We start from the raw sequence: 24,495 nt of genomic DNA on the forward strand, positions 1-24,495 counted from the left end.
GGTATCAACTCAAAGGGGAAAAGAGCTGCGTTCTGATTGGCCAGCATTACAGATTGGGAGTCCTGATTGGTCAGCGTCACAGGCCTTAGCTCCTCTGCTGAGTGAAGACGAAGCCCTTTTGCCTTGTATGTTTTATTCTACACTGTATGTGACTGTGCGTACTTACTGTCTGAACGAAAGAGGAACATGTACCGCGTTTTCACGTCTTTTAACATTAAACCAGATTAAACGTCTTAGAAGTAAGACATGACGTAATGATTTTCACGTCGTACGTTAGTTTGAATCAGCGCTTTAACGGTCGACGTTGCAGTTTTCTGTCACTATGTTAGTTAGCTTAGCTACCAGTGTTTACTAGCTAGCATGACAGCTCGAGACGTTTCTCTCTGACGCGACAAACATGGACTAATTATTTCGACTTAGTCATTTCTATCAGCGTTATTAATTGCTCAGACGCTATGAGGATATATAGACGTTCGTCTCAGATAGCATTTTGTGACTAAAATAATTATAGCCAGTTGTTATAAAGTGGTTTATGAGAGGCGTTGAGAAGAGAGACCAGGTACAGGTGCGGCTTCAAACTGTTTATTTACTTTATATATCAAACGGTTTAGTTTCGATTACTAACGTTATGGTTTTTGCAGTTGTGTCAGAACCCTGAGCCAAGATCTCGTCCCTTGTTCCAGCCTGCTGAAGCATGCTGCAAAAATGCAGTCTGTAAGCACAAGAGATGCTGGTGTGTGGGAACAAACCAGGAGCCTGCTCTACAAAAACCTCCTCATCAAATGGAGAACCAAGCAACAAAGTCTGCAGGTGCTTTTTTTTTTTTATTGTTTTTTCTCTCATTCTCAGTTGGTGAGGTGGAATTGAGCTCTTGGTTGTGTCATCAATCCACCACCACCATCATCCATCTTTGATTGTTAGATGGATTTAATGTAGGCAAGTGTTTTGGACCATGAGTTTCAGTGCATGCAAAAAAAGTAAATAAATAAAATAACAATGAAGGCAGTGTAGCAAAACGTTGCCACAAATAAGGAATAATGGTTTCTCATTGTTTTCATTTTACCATCATGCATTTAAGTTTATATTCTGTAAATGTTTCACCATGTTTTTGTTTTCATTCTCTTAACATATTTTGTTCCACTGAGTCAACTAACTCGCAGTGATTGATGGATGGACGGATGGACAGACGGACGCGTTTGTCAAATTTTATTTCTAGTGCAGCGTACCAGGATAGAAAAACAATCAGAAGGAAGTCCGTTCAGATTGAGAAGTAGCATGTGTGCATGACGTAAAATGTACAGTATAGTGACAGATTACCGAAAGTTTTTAGATGTTTCTCATTTCATAGTTGTTACTAAAAATAGTTAGTGGAGGCCATTAGGCAAGTCTAGTCGGATAATTTTCATTTATTGCTGGGAACAAAAAAGCTTCCACATCCCAAACCATACCCACACATCTGATTTCAACTAGTCCAGCCCTCATGTTACTGCACCTCCAATCATAATCGCAGTTTATTCTGGTGTGCTAATTACGAAGTTCATGTCTCAATGACTAATGTAAGACCTAGACCAAATTGCTATCTTGAAGTTAATGAATTAGTAATCAAAATGTGTTTTTTTTTTGTTATTTTTATATAAATATAAAGATCACTGTGCTGAATGTATTCTGTGATTCAGGTTCTGAGATGAAGACTGTTGACCAGAGATTCTTTTTTCGAATTTTCTTTGGCTTATTATAATCAACAATAGGATCCTTGATGAGCAGTCAAAATCTGAAAGGACAAAGAAAGTCTATTATGTATTGAATCAGAATCAGAAAGATCTTTATTGCCAAGTATGTTTTCACATACGAGGAATTTGTTCTAGTACAGGAGAAGTCTAGTATTGAGAAGTATACTGTACCTAAGCTAGGTTTTTTGCCCCTTGTAGAATTTGAGCTGTGGTTATTATGCATGTTGCCTGAGGGATCTATCTGAGACACTCCCTGTGTTGTGTTTTGGACACTTGCACATGTCTTTGAAAAATTTTGATGTGAAAAGGGTGATCAAAAATATATAAGCAGCTTAGTAACTGCTAAGACTCTTGAATACTACATAGATGCCTTGAATTTCTAAATGTTGTTGACAAAGACACTATATACTGTATACACTATAATCCCAAAAGTATGTGGACATTTGACAATCACCCCATATGTGCTTTTTAAATCTCTTTAAAGAGATTTATTCTCTTTAAAATCTTTAAATCTTTTTAAAGCTCTGTGCAGGTCAGCTCTTCTACTCCAACCTTGACAAGATTTTTTTTACCTCGCTTTGTGCAGGACATTATGTGTAACAGTTTTGGCCCTTTTACTTCCAATGAAAGGATTGTAATGCGACAGCCTGTTAAATTGTTTCCTTCCAATTTGTGCGAAGACCCCCAAGATATGCATGGTTTACACATGTTCACATATTTTTGTCCATACAGTGTAGATCAGTGAACATGTGCAAGTCTGATTGTTGATGCCTAATTATACCCCTCCCTAATTGTAGAAACATGTCAGGAATCTGAAGATAATACAGATAGCTAGCTTGTAGGTATATACTAAAAAAAACTTGTGAATCTAGAAACTACATCAGGCTGCATCATCTTCCTTTCTGAGTACATAAATAGAGCACTGTGGGGATATTTTCTGGCCCTCCCCAATGATATGTTCTATTTAAAAAGAAATAAACTGGAGAAAGCTGAACCTTTTGCCAAGTGAGGTCTTGCCAAGTAAGTGGCCGCTTAGCCAAATTGATTTTTATGGAGGTTGATGTGCAGGAATATTGAGTTACTCTTCAGTATTTAAACTATGAGTCAGATTTCCTCACATATGTCTAAACAATATACATTATACAATAGATGATTATTTAAACTGCTGAGCTGTATTTTCCTGTTCTGACTTTTTACAAAGGTCCATCGATTTTTATTATATAAGCCAGAGACTATTTATTTATTTATTTATTCAAAAGTGTTCTCTGCATACCAGCCATGTCTACAATTAAATGATAAAACAATACATTCACATTTTTCTTAGTTGAATGTTAATGAATTGCATATTACTATTTCTTGTCTCTCTGTTCAGGAGCTGATCCTTCCTCTGCTCCTATTGGGCCTTCTCATCCTCATCAGTATGCTGAACCCCCATATCTCTTATGCCAGCATCAGTACTACTGACCTTGAGGATGAGGAGTATGTGTCATTTAAAGGCCTGGGCTACACCCCTGTAACAAATGTCACAAGTCAGATTATGGAGGAGGTGGCACAAGAGCTACGTGAGTATCAGTAACTGGATGATTTATTTATTTAATTATTCACAGTGAATATATAATTAGTGTTAGTTTTCTGCTACTGTATATGTGTCAGAATAATTTGTATTTCATACAGTCGCCCAACCATGCATTGCATTTTTTCTGTATTGGTTTTTGTCTAAAAGAATTAAAAGCAGGTTCCAGAAGTTTCTGGGTGCTATTCACTTGATGTGTTTATGTGGTTATGGTTACAGATATGCAAGATCGATTGGAGATGTTCTCGAGTGAAGAAGATCTGGAAAACGCCAGTCTGTATGAGCCACTTAGCTATGTGGGTGTGGTGTTCCTTGATAAAATGTCCTACCAGCTACGTTTCCCATACTACCAGGTTCCCCTTCCTAGTGACTTCACTGAGTCAATTGGTAAGAAAGACAGCTTGAAAAATTTCTAAGCATAAATCATTATGATATCCATGATAGATGATGGATATCAGTGCAGAAATGACTAATAGTTGTTTAGTTTGATCATTTTACTAATTTGGTACATACAGTATGTGCAAATGTATGTGTTTTTCTTAGTCATATCTAATTCTTGAACAAATATATTTCTGCACTAATTAGCATAGATCCAGTGATATTTGGTTCTTAACCTATAATGTATAATTTAGGTTATATGGTTTACCTATATACAGTATAACTTCGGTTACATGGTTAATACTGTTCCTCTTTTTATTACACAGCAAACTGTTATGCCAATTATTTAAACTGCCGTGCAGCAAACTACTGGTACTCTGGGTTCGTACGCCTACAGTCACTGATTGACGCTGCTATTATCCAGGTTAGAAATTGCAGAAAAAATGTTGCATGTTTGTAGATTGGCTAAGTGAGTTTATTTATGAGCCTTATTTTTTTGGACAGTCTTGAATATTGTTTTTGATTCCTTAAACAAAGTCTTAATAAGTATGTAGTAGAACAGCGTGCAACTAAATTAAAAATGAATTATTATTCTAAATAAATTAGTAGACAAGATAATTGCATGTTTAATTAAAAATGAATCACTATTTGTGTGATGATGCAGATGCAGACTAAACGTTCAGCATGGAGAGAGCTGAATGTACGTGTAGTAATGATGGGTCACCCAGGCTCAGTGGAGGTCCAGAAGTTTCCCCATGCTCTCATCTCCATCTATCTAGTGCTCGCCTTCACTCCATTTGTCTCCTTCCTCATTGTCAATGTAGCAGCTGAAAAAGAGCATAGACTCAAAGACACCATGAGCATGATGGGACTCTATGACACAGCATTCTGGTAAGTACAGAGATAAAAACCTGAGAATGGCTGTTGAAATGGTGTGAATAGTATTTTTACTTTGTTATTGATATACACTTTTGTAGAGTAATTAGAAGAAATAGACTTTCATCATTGACTTGTCTCTTGACTTGAATTCCTAATTTACCATCTTCTGGAATTAAATGAAATATGGTGTCTTTGCTAAATGCTTACATTTGTTTGTAATTATTGTTTTTATATATGTATATGTGTGTGTTTGTGTGTGTGTTTGAAACATAGGCTGTCATGGGGTCTTCTTTATGCTGCCCTGGTGACCACAATGTCTGTTCTTATGGCTGTTATTGCCACATGGACTCCTCTCTTCTCCAACAGCAATTTCCTTATCATCTTCCTGCTTATTTTCCTCTATGGAATATCCACTGTGAGTTACATGTGTCTGTTCTTTAGCTATGCTCCATGCATAGAGTTAGGAAAATCAGTTAAAACAATGATTAATTTAAATGGCACCTGCTGATATATTACTTGTTTAACCTTAGGCCTCTTTTCATTTCAAGCTCTATTAGGCATTCAAGTTTCAAACGATAGGCCATTATCTGGTGCTTTTGGTTTCATTCTCTTTTAAAATGTTCATTTTCTCAACGTAATTGTGCACTTTCAGTTGGGTCATTTGGATTTTTTTGATGCAATTTTAAAACAAATGTCTACTGTTCTTGCACTTTCCCAAAAGGCTTATTGATCAATTTTTCAATATAAAAAATCTTATTATATAATAATAAATCTCTAATTAAAAATCTCATTAAAAATGCAGAGCTATGCTCATGGCAGTTAATCATTCTTATCATTTGCTACATGTTTGAGCGCAGATCATACAGATTACACTGACTTTGGTCTCTTTCTTTCCTCAGATCTTCTTCTCCTTCATGCTGACTCCTTTGTTTAAGAAACCCAAGTTTGCAAGTACAGTGGGCTCCATGCTGACCCTGGTGTTTGGCTCTCTGTCTCTGTTTACTGTGCTGATGAGGGACTTTCCCCAGCTGGCTGTCTGGCTCCTCTGCCTGCTTTCCCCCAGTGCCTTCTCAATTGGTATTGCACAGGTAAACTCCTCCAAGATCATTTATGTCCTAGGGTTCATTTAGGTTTGTGCTTGAGGTGAAAATTCACATACAATTTGTTAGTGATGTACTTATCTGGTGCATATTTGAATAAGTCCAAAGAATAGTCAATTGTCAAAGCGATACTACAGTGTACTATACATAATTTATTTTACTTTACTTTTATGTAAAATATCAGAATGTTTTCATGTGTAGGTGGTGTATCTGGAGGCACAGGAGGATGGGGCAGTCTTCTCCACTCTGGCTAATGGCCCTCATCCACTCTATGTGCCACTGCTTATGCTTTGCTTGGACTGTATCCTCTATCTGTTGATTGCCATTTACTTAGAGCAGGTTCTGCCAGGTGAGAGTCAAAGCTACATACTTAAACAATATTCATTCAGAATCATTCTCTCTGGTATACATACTTTTATATCCTTAATATTATCTTTAGCTTTTTTTCTATATTATGTTTTATATTAAGCAAGTTTTCAAGAATTCTGTTTTTATGTCACTGGACAGTTGTAAAAAGCATTTAATTGGACATTGTACTGTGTGTGTGTGTGTGTGTGTGTGAGAGAGAGAGAGAGAAATAAAACTTTAATTTAGTATAGTTGTTTATCTCCGTGGTAACAACTGACTCAAAGTAAGTTGAGGAAGCTTTTACGGGTTAGTTATCTTTACAGTGACTTAAATATCATATTTCTACGGCGCAACACTGTTTCTGTTACTTTTCCAGCAGGCGTATGACTGTTTGTAATGTCCTTTCAATTACATTGGCTGTTCTCAGAATAATTTCTTCTTGCCTGTAGGTGAGTTTGGAATGCGACGCTCTATGATCTTTTTTCTGAAGCCTTCTTATTGGTCGAGACGCAGAAAGCGCTATGTGGAAGTGAGCTCTGTGTATGAAGCTGAGGTGAATGGAACTCTTACAACTGATGAATCAGTAGAGCCTGTTTCTCCTGAATTTAGAGGCAAAGAAGCTATCAGGTACCGGGCCACTTCTTTTTTTAGAGCATTCTAATTATTTTGGATGGGAAGGAAATAAACAAGAAAGAAACACGTCTATTTGGACTTGTTCCATTTAACACTTTTACACCTTTGACTTAAGCCAGCAATAAATTTAGTGAGTACTATTAGGGATGCCTGTCAGATGTTACATGTCTTGCTCTGAAATTTAGTTAAGCTTTCTGAGATTGGTGCCAGTAATTCTGCATCTTGCTGAGACATGGAATGCTGCCAAATATGCAATTTAATACCTCTGTTTTTTTATTTATTTATTTATTTTTTTAACCCCCTTAGGATCTGTAACATCCGTAAAACCTATAAAGGGAAAGATAACACAGTGGAAGCACTGAGAGGTGGGTCTAGTCTATTTGTTTCATAATTCTTTTTTGACCATTAGATTATAGATTGCTTTAATGCTTCTTGATTATTTTGCCTAGGCCACATATCACATTGACAGCCTTTTGTGTTGTTGCCTGTCAAATGTTGAAAAATATGTCAAAATCTCAAAATCAGTAGTATACTTTTATAATACTTTGTTTAATTAGCCCAGGAAAGCTTTAAGGGATTAGAAGCTTTCTTTATAATGTTGTCTGTGGTTTTAGGTTTGACTTTTGACATCTATGAAGGCCAAATAACAGCTCTGTTGGGTCACAGTGGTGCAGGAAAATCTACCCTCATGAACATCCTGTGTGGCATTTGTCCTCCAACAGAAGGTGTGAGACTCCTATTTGTATGATATCAAGTTTTAAAAAAACGATTCAACACAGCATGTTCTATTAACACTTATAGTTGTAAGTAGTGATTTGTATCACTTTATATTGATCAAATATGAAAGTGCACCAAAAATATTTGATTTTAAAAAAATGCATTTTGATCACTTGGGACTGTTGTGGGGCTGTGGTATAAACTATGAATTTAAATGTTCACTTTTTTGTAGGAATGCTATTTGGCCAGAAGAAATGTGACTGAATTAACTTATAGATATGGAAAACTAACTTTAAATCTATGGCTGGTGTTACTCATGACCCTAGGCTCTGCTACCATATATGGCTCCCCTGTGGCAGAAATAGCAGATGGTTCTGAGATGAAACAGCTTGTGGGGATCTGCCCTCAGTTCAACATCATCTTTGATGTGCTGACTGTAGAGGAGCACCTGAAGATTTTTGCAGCAATTAAAGGAATTCTGCCCTCTGACATTGATAATGAGGTACACACACACACACACACACACACACACACACACACACACACTATATGGCTAAAAGTTGGATTTGCTGTCAGTCACAAGAGCAGTAGTGAAGTCAGGCACTGATTTGGGGCAAGAAGACCTGGTACATATTTGGCGTTCCAGTACATTTGAAAGGTGTTCTTACATTGTAACATGCTGGAACACGTTTGGGCCCATAGTTCTAGTGAAGAGAAAGCTTAATGCCACAGCACCTAAAGACATTTTAAACAGTTCTGGGCTTCTTTGTAGCAACAGTTTGGGAAAGCAGCATATGGCTGTGATAATCAGGTTTCTACAAACTTTAGACCAAACAGTTTGCCATCACTTACTTTGTCTGTAATCTTTTGGGTGATATGCAATCCACCCCCACCTATCCACCAACAAAAACCCCAAAAACAATGGTTAATATGATTATAGGGATTATTTGCCAGTAAATTAATCAACACATTCATTTTCTAAGGTTAAGAAGGTTTTGAAGGCTCTAGACCTGGAGAAGATCATGGATGCACCGGCCAAGAACCTGAGTGGAGGTCAGAAGAGGAAGCTCTCTGTTGGCATTGCAATTCTAGGAGATCCCAAGGTAGGAAAAAACCTTTATTACACTGAGTTATGATTATGTAGGTGAATGCCTCTGACCCTTGGTTTGTGTGTGTGTGTTTGTGTGTGTGTGTGGGAATTGAAGATTCTGCTTCTGGATGAACCTACAGCTGGTATGGACCCAGTATCACGTCACCAGGTGTGGTCATTACTGAAGAGTCGCAGAGCAGGCAGAGTTACTGTCCTTAGCACACACTATATGGATGAAGCGGACATACTTGCAGGTCTGGTTCACCATTATTGCAACACGCACACACACACACAAACCCTCAGGATAATTTTATATTTCTATTTATAATCTCCTGGCTCCACAGATCGTAAGGCAGTTATCTCTCAAGGCCAGCTGAAATGTGTGGGTTCTTCTCTCTACCTCAAAACCAAGTGTGGTGTTGGTTACCACCTCAGGTCAGTGTTTCATGTGCATTCATATTTAGCTTAAAACTGCATTTTTAGAAATATTTTTAAAATGTGTAACTGGGTGTCTAATGAATTCTACCGATATAGTATAATAAAGAGTATTTTATAGGCATTTTAAAGGGTTGTGTTTATTTTAGGAAATGACATGGTTACTTTTTCAGTAACATATAACTATTTATTTTAAAGAAATCCCTACATTTTGTTACATGTTGGATTATTCTGGCATTTCTAGAGTGTGTTTGTCTGCTTAGATAAGAAAGTGACAACAGTACTGATCACTTCAAGATGGTGCCCTTTCTAAACATGTGATTTTCACTTTGTGTAGGATGTCTGTGACTGAAACCTGTGAGGTAGGCAGCCTCACATCACTGGTCAAACAGCATGTTTCGAAGGCTGAGTTGTCAAGGCAACAAGAAGCTGAACTCACATTCACGTTGCCTTTTGAGAGCATGGAAACATTTCCAGGTTTGGCTTCTGTTAACCTTCTGCTTCTGTTTCTTCTACCATCTGCCGTAGTGCCTTATGCTTCACTGAATAACAGATTACATAGCAGTTTTCCTAGTGTTGATTGAGTTTAGAAGGACCTTGTCTTGTTACTCTGCACCATTCATAGTATACATGGTTTCAACAATTTCTGACATCAGATGAGCGGACATATTTACTATGTGAGTAAATACTACACACAGCATTCAAACTGGCCACCAAGGGTTGTTAGATGGGTCTGCCAGAGTGTTTTGGAGTTAGTTGTCTCAGTGTTTGACAGAAAGCTATTTTCCAGTCTATCATCCTCTGTTGCACACTGACCTGCTTAAATCCCTCATTGCTACAATTTTGTATATATCTCAATGATGTAACAGCAGCTATGTAATGCTGCATTTTGCTGTTATAGTTTGAGTCTTCATGTCACTGCAGTATTTAACATATGACGAAACATTTCTGTCTGATTGAAGTGTTCAGGATGACGTCAGAATCTATCAAGAGCTTACTGAATGATAACATGAAATATGACATGATGCTACCAGACATGATGTTACCAGTTACTCAGTTACCAGAGCTAAACCCAGTTGAATACCAATTTTGGACCAAAGGGTTAGACAGCACACTTCACAAACACATGATCAGTATGTTGTAAATTATAAAGGTATAATGAACAAGAAAGCTTCTTTTCAGATATACATGGTCTAGCAACACTATTGTTTACATTATTTGGATTGATTAAATCATGGCCAATGCCAATGGAAGCAAAAATATCATGCGCATCCACTTCAGTCATTTGCCTTACCATAATGCTGTGCCCAAAACTTTTCCCATGGACACCTCGGCAATCAGAATATAATTCACAATATGGTGATGCCATTGTAGCTGAGGAGTGAGGAGAGGGAACTTCCAGGCTAATGCTTTTGGATGTTAATGTGTAGTATTTGAATTTATATTTAGTTGAATGACTAAATATTTTTCAGAAGTAATTTACTTGGCACGGATTTGATACAACCTAGGTATGCCCCTGTCTGTAAATGAATGTTGTGCATCCTCTTGTACTGTTCCAGAGACCTGTAGAATGTGCCCTGATGGTTGCTTATAAAGACAAATTTATGTTAGGTTCTGTATTAGTTATTTCTGTTTAGTTTATTTCCCATCTGTATCTATTAATAATATTATTATTATTATTATTATTATTATTATTATTATTATTATTATTATCATTATTATTATTATTATTATTATTATTATTATTATTATTATTATTATTATTATTATTATTAATTATATAATAATAATAATAATAATACTAATAATAATAATAATGTATTTGATAGTTCAGGTGAAACATCTCCATAATGATTAAACAGAGTGTATTGTTTGTTAATAACTTTAATGCCTTTCATCTTATATTTAGGGCTTTTTGCCAAGCTGGACAGTAGATCTGACTTGGGCATCATTAACTATGGTGTTTCCATGACAACATTAGAAGATGTCTTTCTGCGTTTGGAGGCGGAAGCAGAAGTGGACCAGGCAGGTAAGATGGATGATCAAACAGACTTTTACATCTTCAGCAAATAAATGTGCATGCATGGTATGGCTCTGTCTGTCTGTCCTTCCTCACTGTCAATTAAATGGAACACCTGCACAGTTATCATGTGGTAGGATCATATTGCAGAAATTCAAGCAGATACAGGCTAAGAGCTTCAGTTCATGTCAAACATCAGAATGGGCAATACATGTGAACTCTGACTATGGCATGTTTGTTGGTACCAGATGGGCTGGTTTGAGTATTAAGACTTGAATGGTACAAAAAATGTTCTGAGTATGGAGCATCTTTAGGTTAAAATGCCTGGTTGATGAGTGAGATCAGAGGAGAATGGCCACACTGGTCCGATAGGAACTCTAAAGAAACTCAAATAAGCGCACTCTCCAACTGTGATGAGCAGATAATAATCTTAGAACACTTTAAATGTTGAGGAGGAAGGGCTACAACAGCCAACAGGTTTCTCTTATTGGCCTATTTGGAAAAAAAAAAACAAGAATCTTGAGGATGTCATGTGTACAGACTGTTACTGGCAAGGTGCTTTTTATTCTAATGTTCAACTGTCCAGGTTGGGTGACCCTGAATCCACTAAAGCCTCAAATCCATGCTCTTGGCTGAGAGTAGTGGAACCTACTGTGATCATCTCCTGTAGCCCTGTAGTCTACCACAAGACTTGAAGAATTCTTTTCTGCTCACCATGTATGCTCTTATTCTACAGCGCAGCACAGCCTTTTAGTAATACAAGAATGATGTTATAGATTTTTCTGCATTGTTTATGCCTGCTGCATTCTAGCAAATGGCATACAAAAAGAGAGCAAAATATGAACAGAATGATTCTTATTTTTAAAAGAATGATTAAAAGCAGGGGGGCATGGTGGCTTAGTGGTTAGCATGTTCGCCTCACACCTTTAAGGTCGGGGTTCGATTCCCGCCTCCACCTTGTGTGTGTGGAGTTTGCATGTTCTCCCCATGCCTCGGGGGTTTCCTCCGGGTACTCCGGTTTCCTCCCCAGGTCCAAAGACATGCATGGTAGGTTGATTGGCATCTCTGGAAAATTGTCCGTAGTGTGTGAGTGAATGAGAGAGTGTGTGTGCGCCCTGTGATGGGTTGGCACTCCGTCCAGGGTGTATCCTGCCTTGATGCCCGATGACGCCTGAGATAGGCACAGGCTCCCCGTGACCCGAGGTAGTTCGGATAAGCGGTAGAAAATGAGTGAGTGAGTGAAAGTGATTAAAAGCATTTATAAAGAATGATTCTTATTTTTTTAAACTTTAAGGGATTTTCTAAATTATAAACAATTTTATTATCTTATTTTGGTGCTGTATCATGGGAGGTTAATAAATGAGAAAGATCTGTCATAATTAAGACTGGCCATCATTTCTAATTTCTCATTGAAACACTGTTTACTATTTAGAATGATCAACACCCAAAAAAAAAAAAAAATCATAATTATAATAAGACATGCATACCTAGTCATGAAGTATACAAACACCTTCAAATGTACCTTTGTATGTTTATAAAAAAAAAAAAAATCAAGGTTGACTTTAGCGTGTTTTGTTTCAGACTACAGTGTGTTTAACCAGGAGAAGGTAGAAGAAGGTGGTGACGCCTCCTGTCTGGAAGACGTAGACCAGAGGCTGCTGACCTTCTCAGAGAGCAGGCATGATGCGGTGACCGGCCACACCCTTTGGAGGCAGCAGTTTAGCACAGTGGCCTGGCTCCATATGCTCAATCTGCAGCGGGAGAAGAAACCCATCATATACAAGTGAGTCGAGATATTGCACTACTAAACCATGTCTCATTTATACAGTGGTAATTGCAGTTGGATGAGAGACGTTACATACTTATTTGTCTGTCTCTCATACACTAGTGTGACTTTGTTCCTGGTCTTCTTGACTTCAGTGCTGGTTCTGTCACTGGCTACAGGGAATATTCAGATCCACTCCCCTGAGAGACATTTCCAGCCTATTTATCTGCTCCGAAGCCATGAAGCACCTCGCAAATATGCCACCAGCCTGCTTGTGCTTAACTCTTCTGGTCTGTCAGCCTGCCTGCTTCTCTTGGATGGGAATTTAGAGTATTGATTTTAAAAAGACTGAGAAAACAGGAAGATAATTTACTTAATTGAATGATAAATATGCCCTATATAATTACTGACAGGTTATCAATACCTTGAAGTTGTGAACACTTTAACAGAATTGTGTACGCGGTTCTCAATAAAGGAAAGCCTGCGGAGTCAACAATAGACTCTCTTGCTTAATGTTATTATTAATGCCACACAATGCCAATGCGGTTTTGACTGAATCTTTTTTCTGCTTGTTAATTTCTGTTGTAGACTCTGATGTGTCAGGCTTCATTCATAACCTGGAGTCTCAGGACATTAAGGTGGAAATAATGAAGAAACCGGACTACATGTCTGCTGCACCTCACAGTGCTGCCATCAATGTCACGGGTTCCAGTAAGGTGAGTTGAATTTACAGACAACAGAACAAATGCTATAAACTGATGTCTAATAAACTATAATGTCTAATTACTTTAATGTAGAATTTTGCTGCTAATGGTTTTGACTCTTTATAGTCAAGGTAAACATAATACAGATATTCTGAAATGCTTAAAGAAAACAATGCTTTTAATGTATAGTAGTGTGCTTGGTTTTCTCAAGCGGAAAGCTACAAAGTAGTAAGGTTTTGCTTGTGTATTAGTGTTTTAAGTGGTTTTCCTCCAGTGAGTAGCTCTTGGAAAGGCACTTTCTTTTGAGTTTGAGTTTTAGCCATCAGTTGACTTTAAGTGATGCGTCACTAAGGATGTTCCTCTGTCTTCTTGTTTTGTACTGTTTCAGGGTTTCAGTTACGTTGTAGCCTTTAACAGTACCACAGTGCACTCTTTGCCAATGGCAGTGAATGTACTGAGCAATGCCATCCTTAGAGGCTACAATGGTACCGGCCAAATAAACACCTGGACCAAACCCTTTGACTATGTGAGTGTAATAAATTTACTTCAGATTTGCATGTTCATGCCCTCATTAGCATTTTGACAGGACATAGTACTGTAAATAATGTTATAGCAAACCTGGTTTTAACTGTTAGATTTTTATTTTTATCCTAGCAAATTCCAGATTCAACATCCTATGCTCTAGTTTATATAGAGGCTGTGATACTGGGTATGTTGGCAGCTGGAATGCCAGCCTATTTTGCAATGGACCATACACGAGATCGAGAGGTATTTTTGTCTGAATAGATATCTTATCTTCCCCTAACAGTTATTTTTAGAGATAATGTAGCCAAAACAGAATTTGTGATTAAATGTTGGTGTGTTTTGTATCTGCTTTAGATTAAGTGTCGGTCAACACTGAGGATCTCTGGTTTGGTGCCGTCAGCATACTGGTGTGGGCAGGCAGCTGTAGATATCCCTTTCTACTACCTCATCCTCATCTGTATGACTTGCACATTGTTTGCCTTTCACTCCACAGATCTGCTTTCCAACAGCAATGTCTTGGCTGTGGTGAGGAGAAAAGCTTGCATGAAATGATATTCCTGTTTCATGATATAAAAAAAGTAAAATTTTACCTTGAGATTTGACATCCTCCATTTAAAGTCAATTTTCACTATAGTATTTCTGTTTTTTGTCCTGTTAAGATCTCTTTTGAATTGGGAAAATAATAATAATAATAATAGATAATATTAAAATGTTTTAGTATTAAAAGCCTTTAATTCACTTATAAATCTACAGTCCAACAGTAGGATCCAGTAGTGAACATGTTTATATGTTTAGTCTCATTTATCTCTTCTTACTTTTTCTTTAGATTATTTGTCTTATTGGTTTCTGCCCAGCCACGATCCTCTTCACATATTGTGTGTCATTCATGTTTACTAAAGTCCAGAGCAACAGAGACTTTTTCTCCGTCGTTTCTATGATGGTAGGTCACAGAATAAGATTTTATCACAACACGCAACCAAAGCATGTTTACTGTTGACTAAAAGTCAATAAATGACAACTAATAAATAAATAAATAAGTAAATAAATAAAATAAATAAATAAAATACCAAAAATATATATATATTTTCATTGCTCTTTTATGGTAACAGTTTAAAGCTTTAAGCAACACTTGTAAGAGATATTTAATAAAAAAAATTAAATAAAAAGGAACAATGAAGGAAATTTTATTTTAAAATACAACCCAGGCTAATTGACTGTGTATGTGTTTGTTGACTCAGGTTTGTGTAGTGTCTGCTTCAGTAGTCCAGCTCGTCTTTGTGAATGATAGTCCTGGACTAACACGTTTCCTACATAATGTGCTATGTTTCTTCAACCCGTTGTATCCACTGATGGGCTGCCTCAACTGCATTACCAAGGTAATATTTTATCCACAATAGTTATGTACATGTGCACTTTTACATTTTTTCACCGTTATTCTGCTACCATTGCACATTGCACTATATGTGTTCGATATAACTGTCATATGTGCTGTGAATAATAAGTTAAGATCCAGAAAGGCACACAAGCACTAAATTGTCAATAAACAGTTACAGTATGGGTTAAAATTAGTCAGTTAAAATGAATAAAATACCACATTAATAGAATAAATTAAGACGAATTGACGAATTAAGATGCCTCTAATTTCAGGCTACGTTCCTACGACCTTTCCATGAGGAGTTCCTTTGGAAGAATCTACTGATTGCTGTTATTGCTGTGAGTTTCATAAACTTTTTAATATTTTGTGTATATTTTAAACATGTGCCCAAATTTGTTAAACTGAATATTTTATGTTTGCAGCCTTACTTCCAGTGCATTTTGCTGCTCTTCTTGCTGCGATGGCTAGAGATCCGCTATGGGGGACAAAATATGAAAAATGACCAGCTGTGCAGGTTTTCTTTACTTATTTACCATACAGTATGTCTTTTATGATCTCAGCTTTGTGATTTATAAAGCCATTTGTTATATATGTGTGGGATGCATGAGCTTTTTATTTGATGTATATTGTTGGCTGTCCTTCCTGTAGGATTTCATGTAAAGCCAAGGGCAAAGTGCAGCGGAACCCAGAGGAGATTATTAATGAGGATGAGGATGTTATGGTGGAGAAGGCTAGAGTGAGGGAGGCCCTCACCTGTCAGTGCTGTGAGGAGGTGAGGATTAAATGGTTTAATAATAATCTTCCTTTTAGATACAAAATGTTTATATATGTCTTTTATATACAATTAAATGAATTAAAGATAAATAAAATATACAGACTTAAAAAACGGCAACGGTCATTAAATTGTGTTATACATTATGTATGCAATAATTTGTACATTTAGCAGAGATATTTTTATTTTAACTGTCCATCACCATGTGTTGGAGCTGAAAGTAATGCATATGAACTGAAATGCAGACTTTCACCTTTAATCTGAGGGTATGTGCATCCTAAGTGGGTGAATTCTGTAGGAATTGAAACACTTGTGTGTTCCTCCTCTATTTAAAGGGATAATATGCCATTGGACAGTTGGCTACTTAGTTGTTCCATGACTAAATGTGTATTATTCCTTCATTATTTCACGTACAATTAAGCAGAGTCAAGTGTGGCATTTGCAAAATTGGCATGTTACAGTGTATTTGAACTCTCAGTTTGAAGTACAAAGAGCTCTCTCTGCCATTGAAGCAAGCCACCCTTTGGCTGAAAACATCAAAACAAATCCATCAGAAACATAGCAAATGCTATTTGGTGGATTCGTAAGGAAATTATATATATATAGATTTCTGCATATTATCCCTCAAAATGTCAACATAATTTTCTTTTTTCATGATGCCATGCACCCGAACAAGGCTCCCTGTGCCTGAAGCTGCAAAACAGCCCCACAGCATGATGCTGCCACCACCATGTTTAACAGTGGGAACTGTGTTCTTAGAGTTGAAGGCCTCACCCTTTCTTCACCAAACATAAGCAACATCCATGTGCCCAAACAGTTCCAGTTTAGTCTCATCAGACCAAAGCACAGACTCCCAAAACTCATCTTTACCTTTCAAATGTTCACGGGCAAACCTCAGTCTAGCTGTGATGTGCCGCTGTTTGAGTAAAGGGGTTCTTCTGGGACGATGGCCCTGAAGCCCACCACGATGAAGAGCCCTCACAACTGTGTTCCTTGAAACATCAACTCCAGAAGAGGCCAGGTCAGCAACAATCATCTTGGCAGATGTCTGGGGCATCTTGCTGATATCTCTGACTATTTTCCTCTCCAGGGTTCTTGAAATCTTGCGCTTACGACCACGCCCAGGTTTGTTTCTTACAGAATTTGTCTCCTTGTACTTGGCAATGATGCAACGTACGGCGGTTCTAGACACTGTGAAACGCTTGGAAATGGCAGTATAACCTTCCCCCTTATCATGAGTCTCCACTATCTTCTTTCTGAGCTCAAGACTGATTTCCTTTGTCTTTGGCATGGTGAGTAAAAATAGTCTCTCCCAATAATGTGTTCAAGTGCCCTGTTCCTTGGAGTCCTTTAATGCTGATTGAATGCCCAGGTATTGTTAGGAAGCCAATTGACTGCACAGGTGTGGTTTGAAAACTGATTGATTAATTTGGTGTGTTTTGAAAGCTGATTGATTAATTGGGTGTGTTTTGAAAGCAAATATTCACAAGGGGCTAATATTTTTGACCACCCCATTTTCACTATATTTGATTATAAAGCAAGCCTATAAATGTATTTTATATTTCAAAATGTACCAAAAGCTACTAAATAGCACTGGTGAATGTCTATTACATATATCTATATATAATATATCTATTATATTATGTGCTTAGATTCAGCCAAATTCTTGAAAACTCAATAGACATTGCTTCACATGCTCCAAGATCAAGCAGGATGGCAACAGCTAAAGGTCTGGCAGAGCATCACATGGTAATGGCTGATGTCTATAGGTTCTACACTTTAGGCAGTCACTGACTGCCAAGGTATTGCAGCTAAATATTAAAAATTCCAGTTTGTTAGTTTTCCTAATTTAATTGACCACCTAAATAATGTGCTGTATTTTTGAAATCATTCATCTGATTTGGCTTTTAATACCGTTTAATAAAATTAAAGCTGAAGGTCTCCCCTTTAGGTAAACAAGATACATGAAATACATGTTTGTATATGAGCCAAGTTAGGTGAGACCTAGTGCAATGCAAATGGTCTGTTGTTCTTTAGGACTGTACTGTATGTTGTGCCTTGGGGTATTATTGGTAATGCATAAGGCCTGATAATGAAGTCTCTCATTCGGTTTGTGTGCTCAGAAACCAGTGGTAGTGGTGAGTAATCTGAGGAAGGAGTACTTAGTGAAGAAAGAGGGCTTCTCCTTTAGTAAAAAGAGAAAAGTGGCTGCCAAGAACATCTCCTTCTGTGTGAGGAAAGGTACATCATACATACAACCTATTGTCTGTTTATTCAGTCTCAGAGAATTTTATTCTGTGTCTGTCTGCTTTGGGGGTATGAAATTCTGTGTTAACATAATGTTACCTTGCTTGTACAGGTGAGGTCCTGGGGCTTCTGGGACCTAATGGAGCAGGGAAGAGCACAATCATGCACATGCTCTCTGGAGACACGACGTCCACTGCAGGACAAGTGTGTACTTCCTCTTGCTGTCACTCTAATTTGCGCCTACTAAACAGACTGCATTAAGGGCTTTTTACATCTTTAATTAAGCTTGATGTGGAACATCATGCTCATGGCATCTCATTACACTTTAATGCAGGGGTTCTCTAAGTTTTTGGTGCCAGGGACCCCTTTAACAGTAAAATAAATTTCATGGCTCATTAATATTCTGAATATAATGTTCTGGCTATTTACTGGAGCCCTAGAGCTTTTCTTGTTCCTGAACATTCCAACGATACAAGAAATTAAGTCTAAGTTGACAATACTTGTAGTCCTACTTGTTCTTGAGTTATTGAGGTTTGGATTTAAAACATCGAAATCAAGTGACATTTCAAATAGCCAAATAATAACATTGTTTATTTTGGATTGTGAGTTGAAATTAATTTCCTGCAAGAAATTAAAATCCAAATAATGATTATGCAAATAATCCTCTGGCTGTTTCAACTCTGAACCCTACTTTGAGAACCACTGCATTTATTAACCAATAAAAGACCAATTAAAGGTAATGGCTCTTTAAACAGTTCAACTTTTTCTTCTTTCTTCCCAGATTTTGATGGGAGACTATGGGACAGAGTTCAGGCCAGTGGATAACCCACTTGAGCATGTAGGTTACTGCCCCCAGGTCAACCCACTGTGGCCTAGGATCACCTTACAAGAGCACCTCCAGATCTATGCTGCAATTAAGGGTTTACACCACAATGATGTACCAAACATCATCAGACGGTATCTCTTCTTTTATACACATAGTACACCTTGGTTTTTATTCCCATGTGCTACTTTTTGTTTGTATTTTGCATTTCATTCAACTTTGACCAAATTGTAGAATAGTCTTTATCTAGACGCAATTGACTGTGTGTGTGTGTCCACATTCAGTGTGGTTAATGCACTGGAGTTAAAGGACCACCTACATAAACAGGCTAAAAGTCTGTCTGCAGGCCTTAAGAGGAAGGTGAGAGCAACACTGAACAGCACAACCCACAGTTGTTAAAACGACATTTTAATTCAGTACTGAAGAATAAGTCTTAATTGTTTTTGTGTTGGCTGTATTAATAATATTTATTTTAAATATACAATTGATTAATTAATGATATTTCAACTACTTTGTACCAGACTAGGCCACTTTTTGTAATGCAAGTCTACTCTTTTGTTTGCAGTTGTGTTTTGCACTAAGCATGCTGGGGAACCCTCAGATTGTGCTCCTAGATGAACCTTCATCTGGGATGGACCCCAAGTCTAAGCAGCGTATGTGGTAAGACCCCATTTAGTTTACTTAGCTTAGTTTTCTTTGCCCATGTTAATATACTGATTAATATAACGAATAATATATTTAATGAATATAATAGCCATTTTATCTCAAGTCAATACAAACACTTTTATATAATCTAAATTGTACCTCTTGTAAACATAATCAATACAAAAAATGTTGTTGGAGAGATATAGTCAAGTTCACAGTGCGGAGATAAGGAAATTACTACTGTATTTGTAAAAGTCTACTCTGTGTTACCATTGTCTTTTGTGCCAGGAGAGCGATGCGTGTGGCCTTTAAAAACAAACAGCGTGGCGCTATCTTGACAACACACTATATGGAGGAGGCAGAAGCTGTGTGTGACCGAGTGGCCATCATGGTTTCTGGCCAATTACGGTTTGCTTTTTTATAATCATTTTAGATAAAAAAAAATACTGTATAAATGATTATGTAAGTTGTACTTTATATATATCCCACAAGATTTGCTGTGGGATATAAATAAAGAATGCTTATTTGAATGCTTATAAAATATTCATTCTGCATCATTACAAAATGCTTAGTTTTGTTGTTATTATTATTATTATTATTGAATATGCAGATTGTTGAACTAATAAATGCATTACTCATTTATTTATTTTGAGCCAAAATGGCATGGAAACTGACAATGCACTTAAAATGATCAGGTTATATAAATAGTATGATTTTATTGTCTGTAGCGTGGCCTTTTTTTTTTGTTGCAGGTGCATTGGTTCAATACAGCACCTAAAGGGTAAATATGGCCGAGGTTACAGTCTGGAGATTAAACTCAGAGAAGAGCTCACAGGCCTCCAGCAGGTGGCACTACTACACAAGGAGATACTAAGGATTTTTCCTCACGCTGCACGGCAGGAGAGGTATAGTGTAGACTTGACTGTGTTGGTGTTAAAGGGGTGTATTGTTACAGTTAGAGGTGGTTGGGAACTGAGTTACATGTTTAAGAAATATTTAGCAGATTTTTGGACAGCAGTGAATGGGGAATATTTGCTCCTGTTGACATTTGTGTTGCTCTGTTGTGTCGCAGTTTTGCCACATTGATGGTTTATAAGATTCCAATGGAGGATGTTCAGTCGCTAGCCAAGGCTTTCTCTCAGTTAGAGACTGGTGAGTGGCCAGAGAACAGTGTCTGAATAGCTTATGGTTATTAGAATTTTGTTTTGAAAACAATTATTTCCCATTCTTTCTCTTTGCAGCTAAGCAAAACTTCACTTTTGAAGAATACAACTTTTCCCAGTCTACCTTGGAGCAGGTTGGTCAGAATGCACAGTTCTATAATAAATCTCTAAACTTATTCAAATATTAGAATATTTGCAATTTTTTTTTGTACCCGTATCTCCATTTTGGTGTCAGGTTTTCATGGAATTCGCTAAAGAGCAGGAGAATGAGGAGGAGGAAGTGGGTTCCCTCAGCACAACCTTCCAGTGGCAGCGGCTTCCACAAGATGGCAGAGCATCTGTCAATCAATCTGATAGCATTGTCTACCAGTTGTAAGCCAGCCCTTTCAGCCTTTTGTCTCCCCCTAACATCTCTCTGCCTGTGCGTCACACCGCAGATAGATGGTACTCCAATACGTGGTGCCACTGCCATGAGGGTTTATTGATCCATGCAGTTGGCACAGGCACTAACTCAACCAGCATGACTGCATTATTCACATCACATATCACTGCTGAATCCTAAGCTTGTGCTTAGTATTTGTTTTTCTTTTTGAGACGGAGAGATTTAATTTTTGAATTCTCACCCACGTACTTATTTTATTTTTTGGCCTTTGAGAACAGGTTTATAACTTGTTCACTTGTGTCTTGAGCTTATCTATTAACTGCTGGGTGATGTCATGCGTGTTGAATCAATCAAAATGTAGGCAAACAATGAATCATTTTCTCACATCAACACTAAAAAGGTGCTTTTAGTTTTTGTAGCAAGATCTATACTTTAGATCTATTGTGTATATATTTTTGTATATACTTTGTTCTTGGGGATCTAATGCATATGCTTGAACCTTCACAAGCACAGCGGGGCCGTGAAGTTTGGCACTTTTTTCATCTGTCTTAGCCTTGAAGGTGTTTTCTCTGGCTTTGTCAGTGTGACAGTACTGCTGAGACAAACCAGCATGTGGAGACTTTGTTTCACAACCCCACCATGAGGCATGAGGAGTGTCCTCTGTCCCTGCTGCACCAGAGCACTCCTTTTCCAATACCAGCACGCGCTTCAGACCCTCAGAGCATTCAGCTGCCCAAAGACTGCCATGTGAACAGTAGGCATAGACCTGTACACATCAACACATCTATATAATTACTGAATGGCAAATGATTCACAAAGATACAACCTTTTTTCTTCCTTCAGTGTTTTTCTCGTTTGGTGGTGTGTTTTTTTTTTTTTTTTTGTTGTTGTTGTTTTGTTTACATTTCCTTCCGGCCTTCCTTACACCTTCCTGTTCCTGCATAAATGTTATAAATGATTGAACATAGAATGTAGTTGCCCATGCACTCCACTCACATGCATGTAGCACTCCAGATTTATCAGAATTGAAAACATGGCCTAGAGGTGGTGGGGGAAGCTTTGAAGTCAGAAGACTCTCTTCCTTTCCTGTTTTAATTATTAAACATTTATTTCTCACCAAGTCCTTGAACGCATGATGGGACAATTATGTGTGTTATTGAAAAATGGGATTGTGACAGTTGTTTTATCCTACATTTGTAGCAAAGATTAAGAGCTTTATGGGGGGAGAATTAACTTTTTAATGGATGGAGTTTATTTTCACACATTCCAATTGTATTTGTGTTTAAATTTATTTTCCCCTTTTGGAAGAACAGTAGTATTCAGTATTTAACATTATTACTATTAACATTGTTGATGAAAGGTGTTCTCTGGTTGTTGCTTCTTTGCACACAGAATAACATACAAATTCAACCACCATCTAAAACGAACGAGTTTGGTTATATTTACTGCAATTGTAACATGTACAGTAGAATGAGCTAATGAAATAATTGCAAGTATGGAGTTTAGAGTTTGCAATAAAGCACTTCTAAGTTTATGTCCATATGTTTCTTCATGTAGTTCGTTATAGAGAGATATCTACAGGTTTCAGATATGTCAAAGAAGTGCAGTTCAAAGTTTGTGGTGGAAGAAGCATAATTCTTATAGTTAGCTCTTCTCATTAAGGGATTTTCTGCATATCAATGCTCGTTTGCATTTTCCCGATTGGAGGATGGATGCATGAAATGCTCCAATGAAAGATGCTATTTATAATTTTTCTTGGCCAAAATGAGTTATTCGCATCAGTTACTCAGTAACTCAACACCTTTAATCCTGTCAAAGAGTGGCTGTTTTGCCTTGTTCGACTGTCCATAAAAGATTTGCAAAGATATTGCAGGATTTGTCTACATCAAAAGTCTGTTCTGGTGTCTTTTAGTGGCATATTTCAATATTTACATGTACATATTTCAATGTTCATCTCTTCTACTGCACAATTAAAACCTTTTAGTCCCTGAATATAAAATGAGGGAAGTATTCAGCTCAAACCCAGTCCTAAAAAAATTCATTCATGGTAATACATTTGTGTATGTCTACAATAGTTAATAATTATTTTTATTTAGGTGTTTTGAGGGCTTTTGAAATATTTGGCATATTTATTCCTCACTAAATTCTCCTCCTGTCCAAAGGCAAATGGCCATCATTAAGTACTAACATTTTTATTTGGAAGAGGAATCTCGTTTAAATGTATTTAAAGATTCCATTGGCGTCGAGAGCAATGCACTAACATTAGCAGTGAGACGAGGTGATACGAAAGCCGAGCTGTGTTTGTAATCATTCTGCAAACCATCTGGATGTGAATTTAGTGGAGATGGTTATAATGGTTCTACTTATGGCACCACTACTTCTGTTTGTGTATTGATAAAGTGGCAAGTTGCTATTTTTTACTAAATAAGCTTTATTTTTGCACATATGTAGCCTCTTATACTGGTATGGCTGAACAACTGGATGATGTTGCTTCTCTTTTCTTAGGGTTTGGGGTTTGTTTAATAAAATCTACCTTGGTTAATTATACTCATTTCTACCAAAGTGCAATACAGGAAAACAGTTTTGTGTGTAGTCATAGCCTTCTGTAAATTATGTGTCACACCTAACCGCAATATCAGTGTCTATTTTGTCACCTCAAAAGTGTCTTGCAGTAAAATGTAGCCACCAATATGTAACCTTGTAGAATCCGTTTGCTTTGTACTCTCTTTATTTAGTGCCCAGATACTGAAACACTAAAAAAAAAATGTTATTCAAATTTAAATATAGATTGAATTTAAGCAAAAAGTTCATTCACCTGCTGAAGTGGTTATTTTAATATATGTTCACAGGGTTTTGTTGCCTTGCTATTTTTGTTTCTAGTATTTCATGCCGTTTCACATTTCTGTATATACTATTTGATCATTTAAAACACATCTTAGAATTCTCACACTCGACTGTGATTTTAGTTGAATCACCTCAGGACGTTGGAGATTTTTAATTTTTTTTTTTTTTCTCTTTGAAATTGATTTTGCTGTATTATGCAACCTTTTGAAGACGTGTGCACTAATTTTTGAGAAATTTTGTGTGTGATGTGATCTGTTCTTGTTATGCATTTGAGTTGCGTACAGTTCATTTTTTGTTAAAAGACATTTAACCCACAGAAATAAAATTAAAAACATGTGAAAACTCCA

At 37.1% G+C, this 24,495-nt stretch overlaps 1 protein-coding gene across 2 annotated transcripts; it reads left to right on the top strand.

Moving 5' to 3' along the window:
• The first annotated feature begins 114 nt into the window (after window positions 1-114).
• abca5 (ATP-binding cassette, sub-family A (ABC1), member 5) lies at window positions 115-24,495 on the top strand. Of its 2 annotated transcripts, none has more exons than XM_060896638.1 (39): window positions 115-565; window positions 642-810; window positions 3,103-3,292; window positions 3,523-3,690; window positions 4,008-4,105; window positions 4,346-4,572; window positions 4,834-4,975; window positions 5,460-5,648; window positions 5,862-6,009; window positions 6,458-6,635; window positions 6,948-7,006; window positions 7,256-7,366; window positions 7,685-7,860; window positions 8,342-8,461; window positions 8,564-8,702; window positions 8,793-8,883; window positions 9,221-9,360; window positions 10,793-10,912; window positions 12,485-12,686; window positions 12,792-12,958; window positions 13,257-13,384; window positions 13,761-13,898; window positions 14,027-14,140; window positions 14,252-14,422; window positions 14,724-14,837; window positions 15,136-15,273; window positions 15,545-15,610; window positions 15,695-15,786; window positions 15,921-16,044; window positions 18,168-18,285; window positions 18,404-18,495; window positions 19,073-19,248; window positions 19,399-19,474; window positions 19,680-19,774; window positions 20,048-20,167; window positions 20,512-20,664; window positions 20,832-20,911; window positions 21,001-21,056; window positions 21,158-24,495. In XM_060896638.1, exons 2-39 carry the CDS (start codon window positions 706-708, stop codon window positions 21,296-21,298), a joined length of 4,962 nt encoding a protein of 1,653 aa, XP_060752621.1. In that variant the 5' UTR covers window positions 115-565; window positions 642-705; the 3' UTR covers window positions 21,299-24,495. The 2 variants fall into 2 exon arrangements, with proteins under 2 accessions (XP_060752621.1, XP_060752630.1); XM_060896647.1 differs by having other exon boundaries at window positions 115-559.

The sequence above is a fragment of the Tachysurus vachellii genome, chromosome 2 (assembly GCF_030014155.1).
Source record: "Tachysurus vachellii isolate PV-2020 chromosome 2, HZAU_Pvac_v1, whole genome shotgun sequence".
In the NCBI taxonomy this organism is placed as follows: Eukaryota; Metazoa; Chordata; class Actinopteri; order Siluriformes; family Bagridae; genus Tachysurus; species Tachysurus vachellii.

Bases quoted from the DNA above. Each gene is read 5' to 3' on its own strand.
- abca5 (XM_060896638.1), top strand. From the start codon at position 706: ATGCAGTCTGTAAGCACAAGAGATGCTGGTGTGTGGGAACAAACCAGG. The intron at 16,045-18,167 runs GTGAGGATTAAA...TTGTGTGCTCAG, and splicing joins CCTGTCAGTGCTGTGAGGAG to AAACCAGTGGTAGTGGTGAG. The intron at 18,286-18,403 runs GTACATCATACA...TTGCTTGTACAG, and splicing joins CTCCTTCTGTGTGAGGAAAG to GTGAGGTCCTGGGGCTTCTG.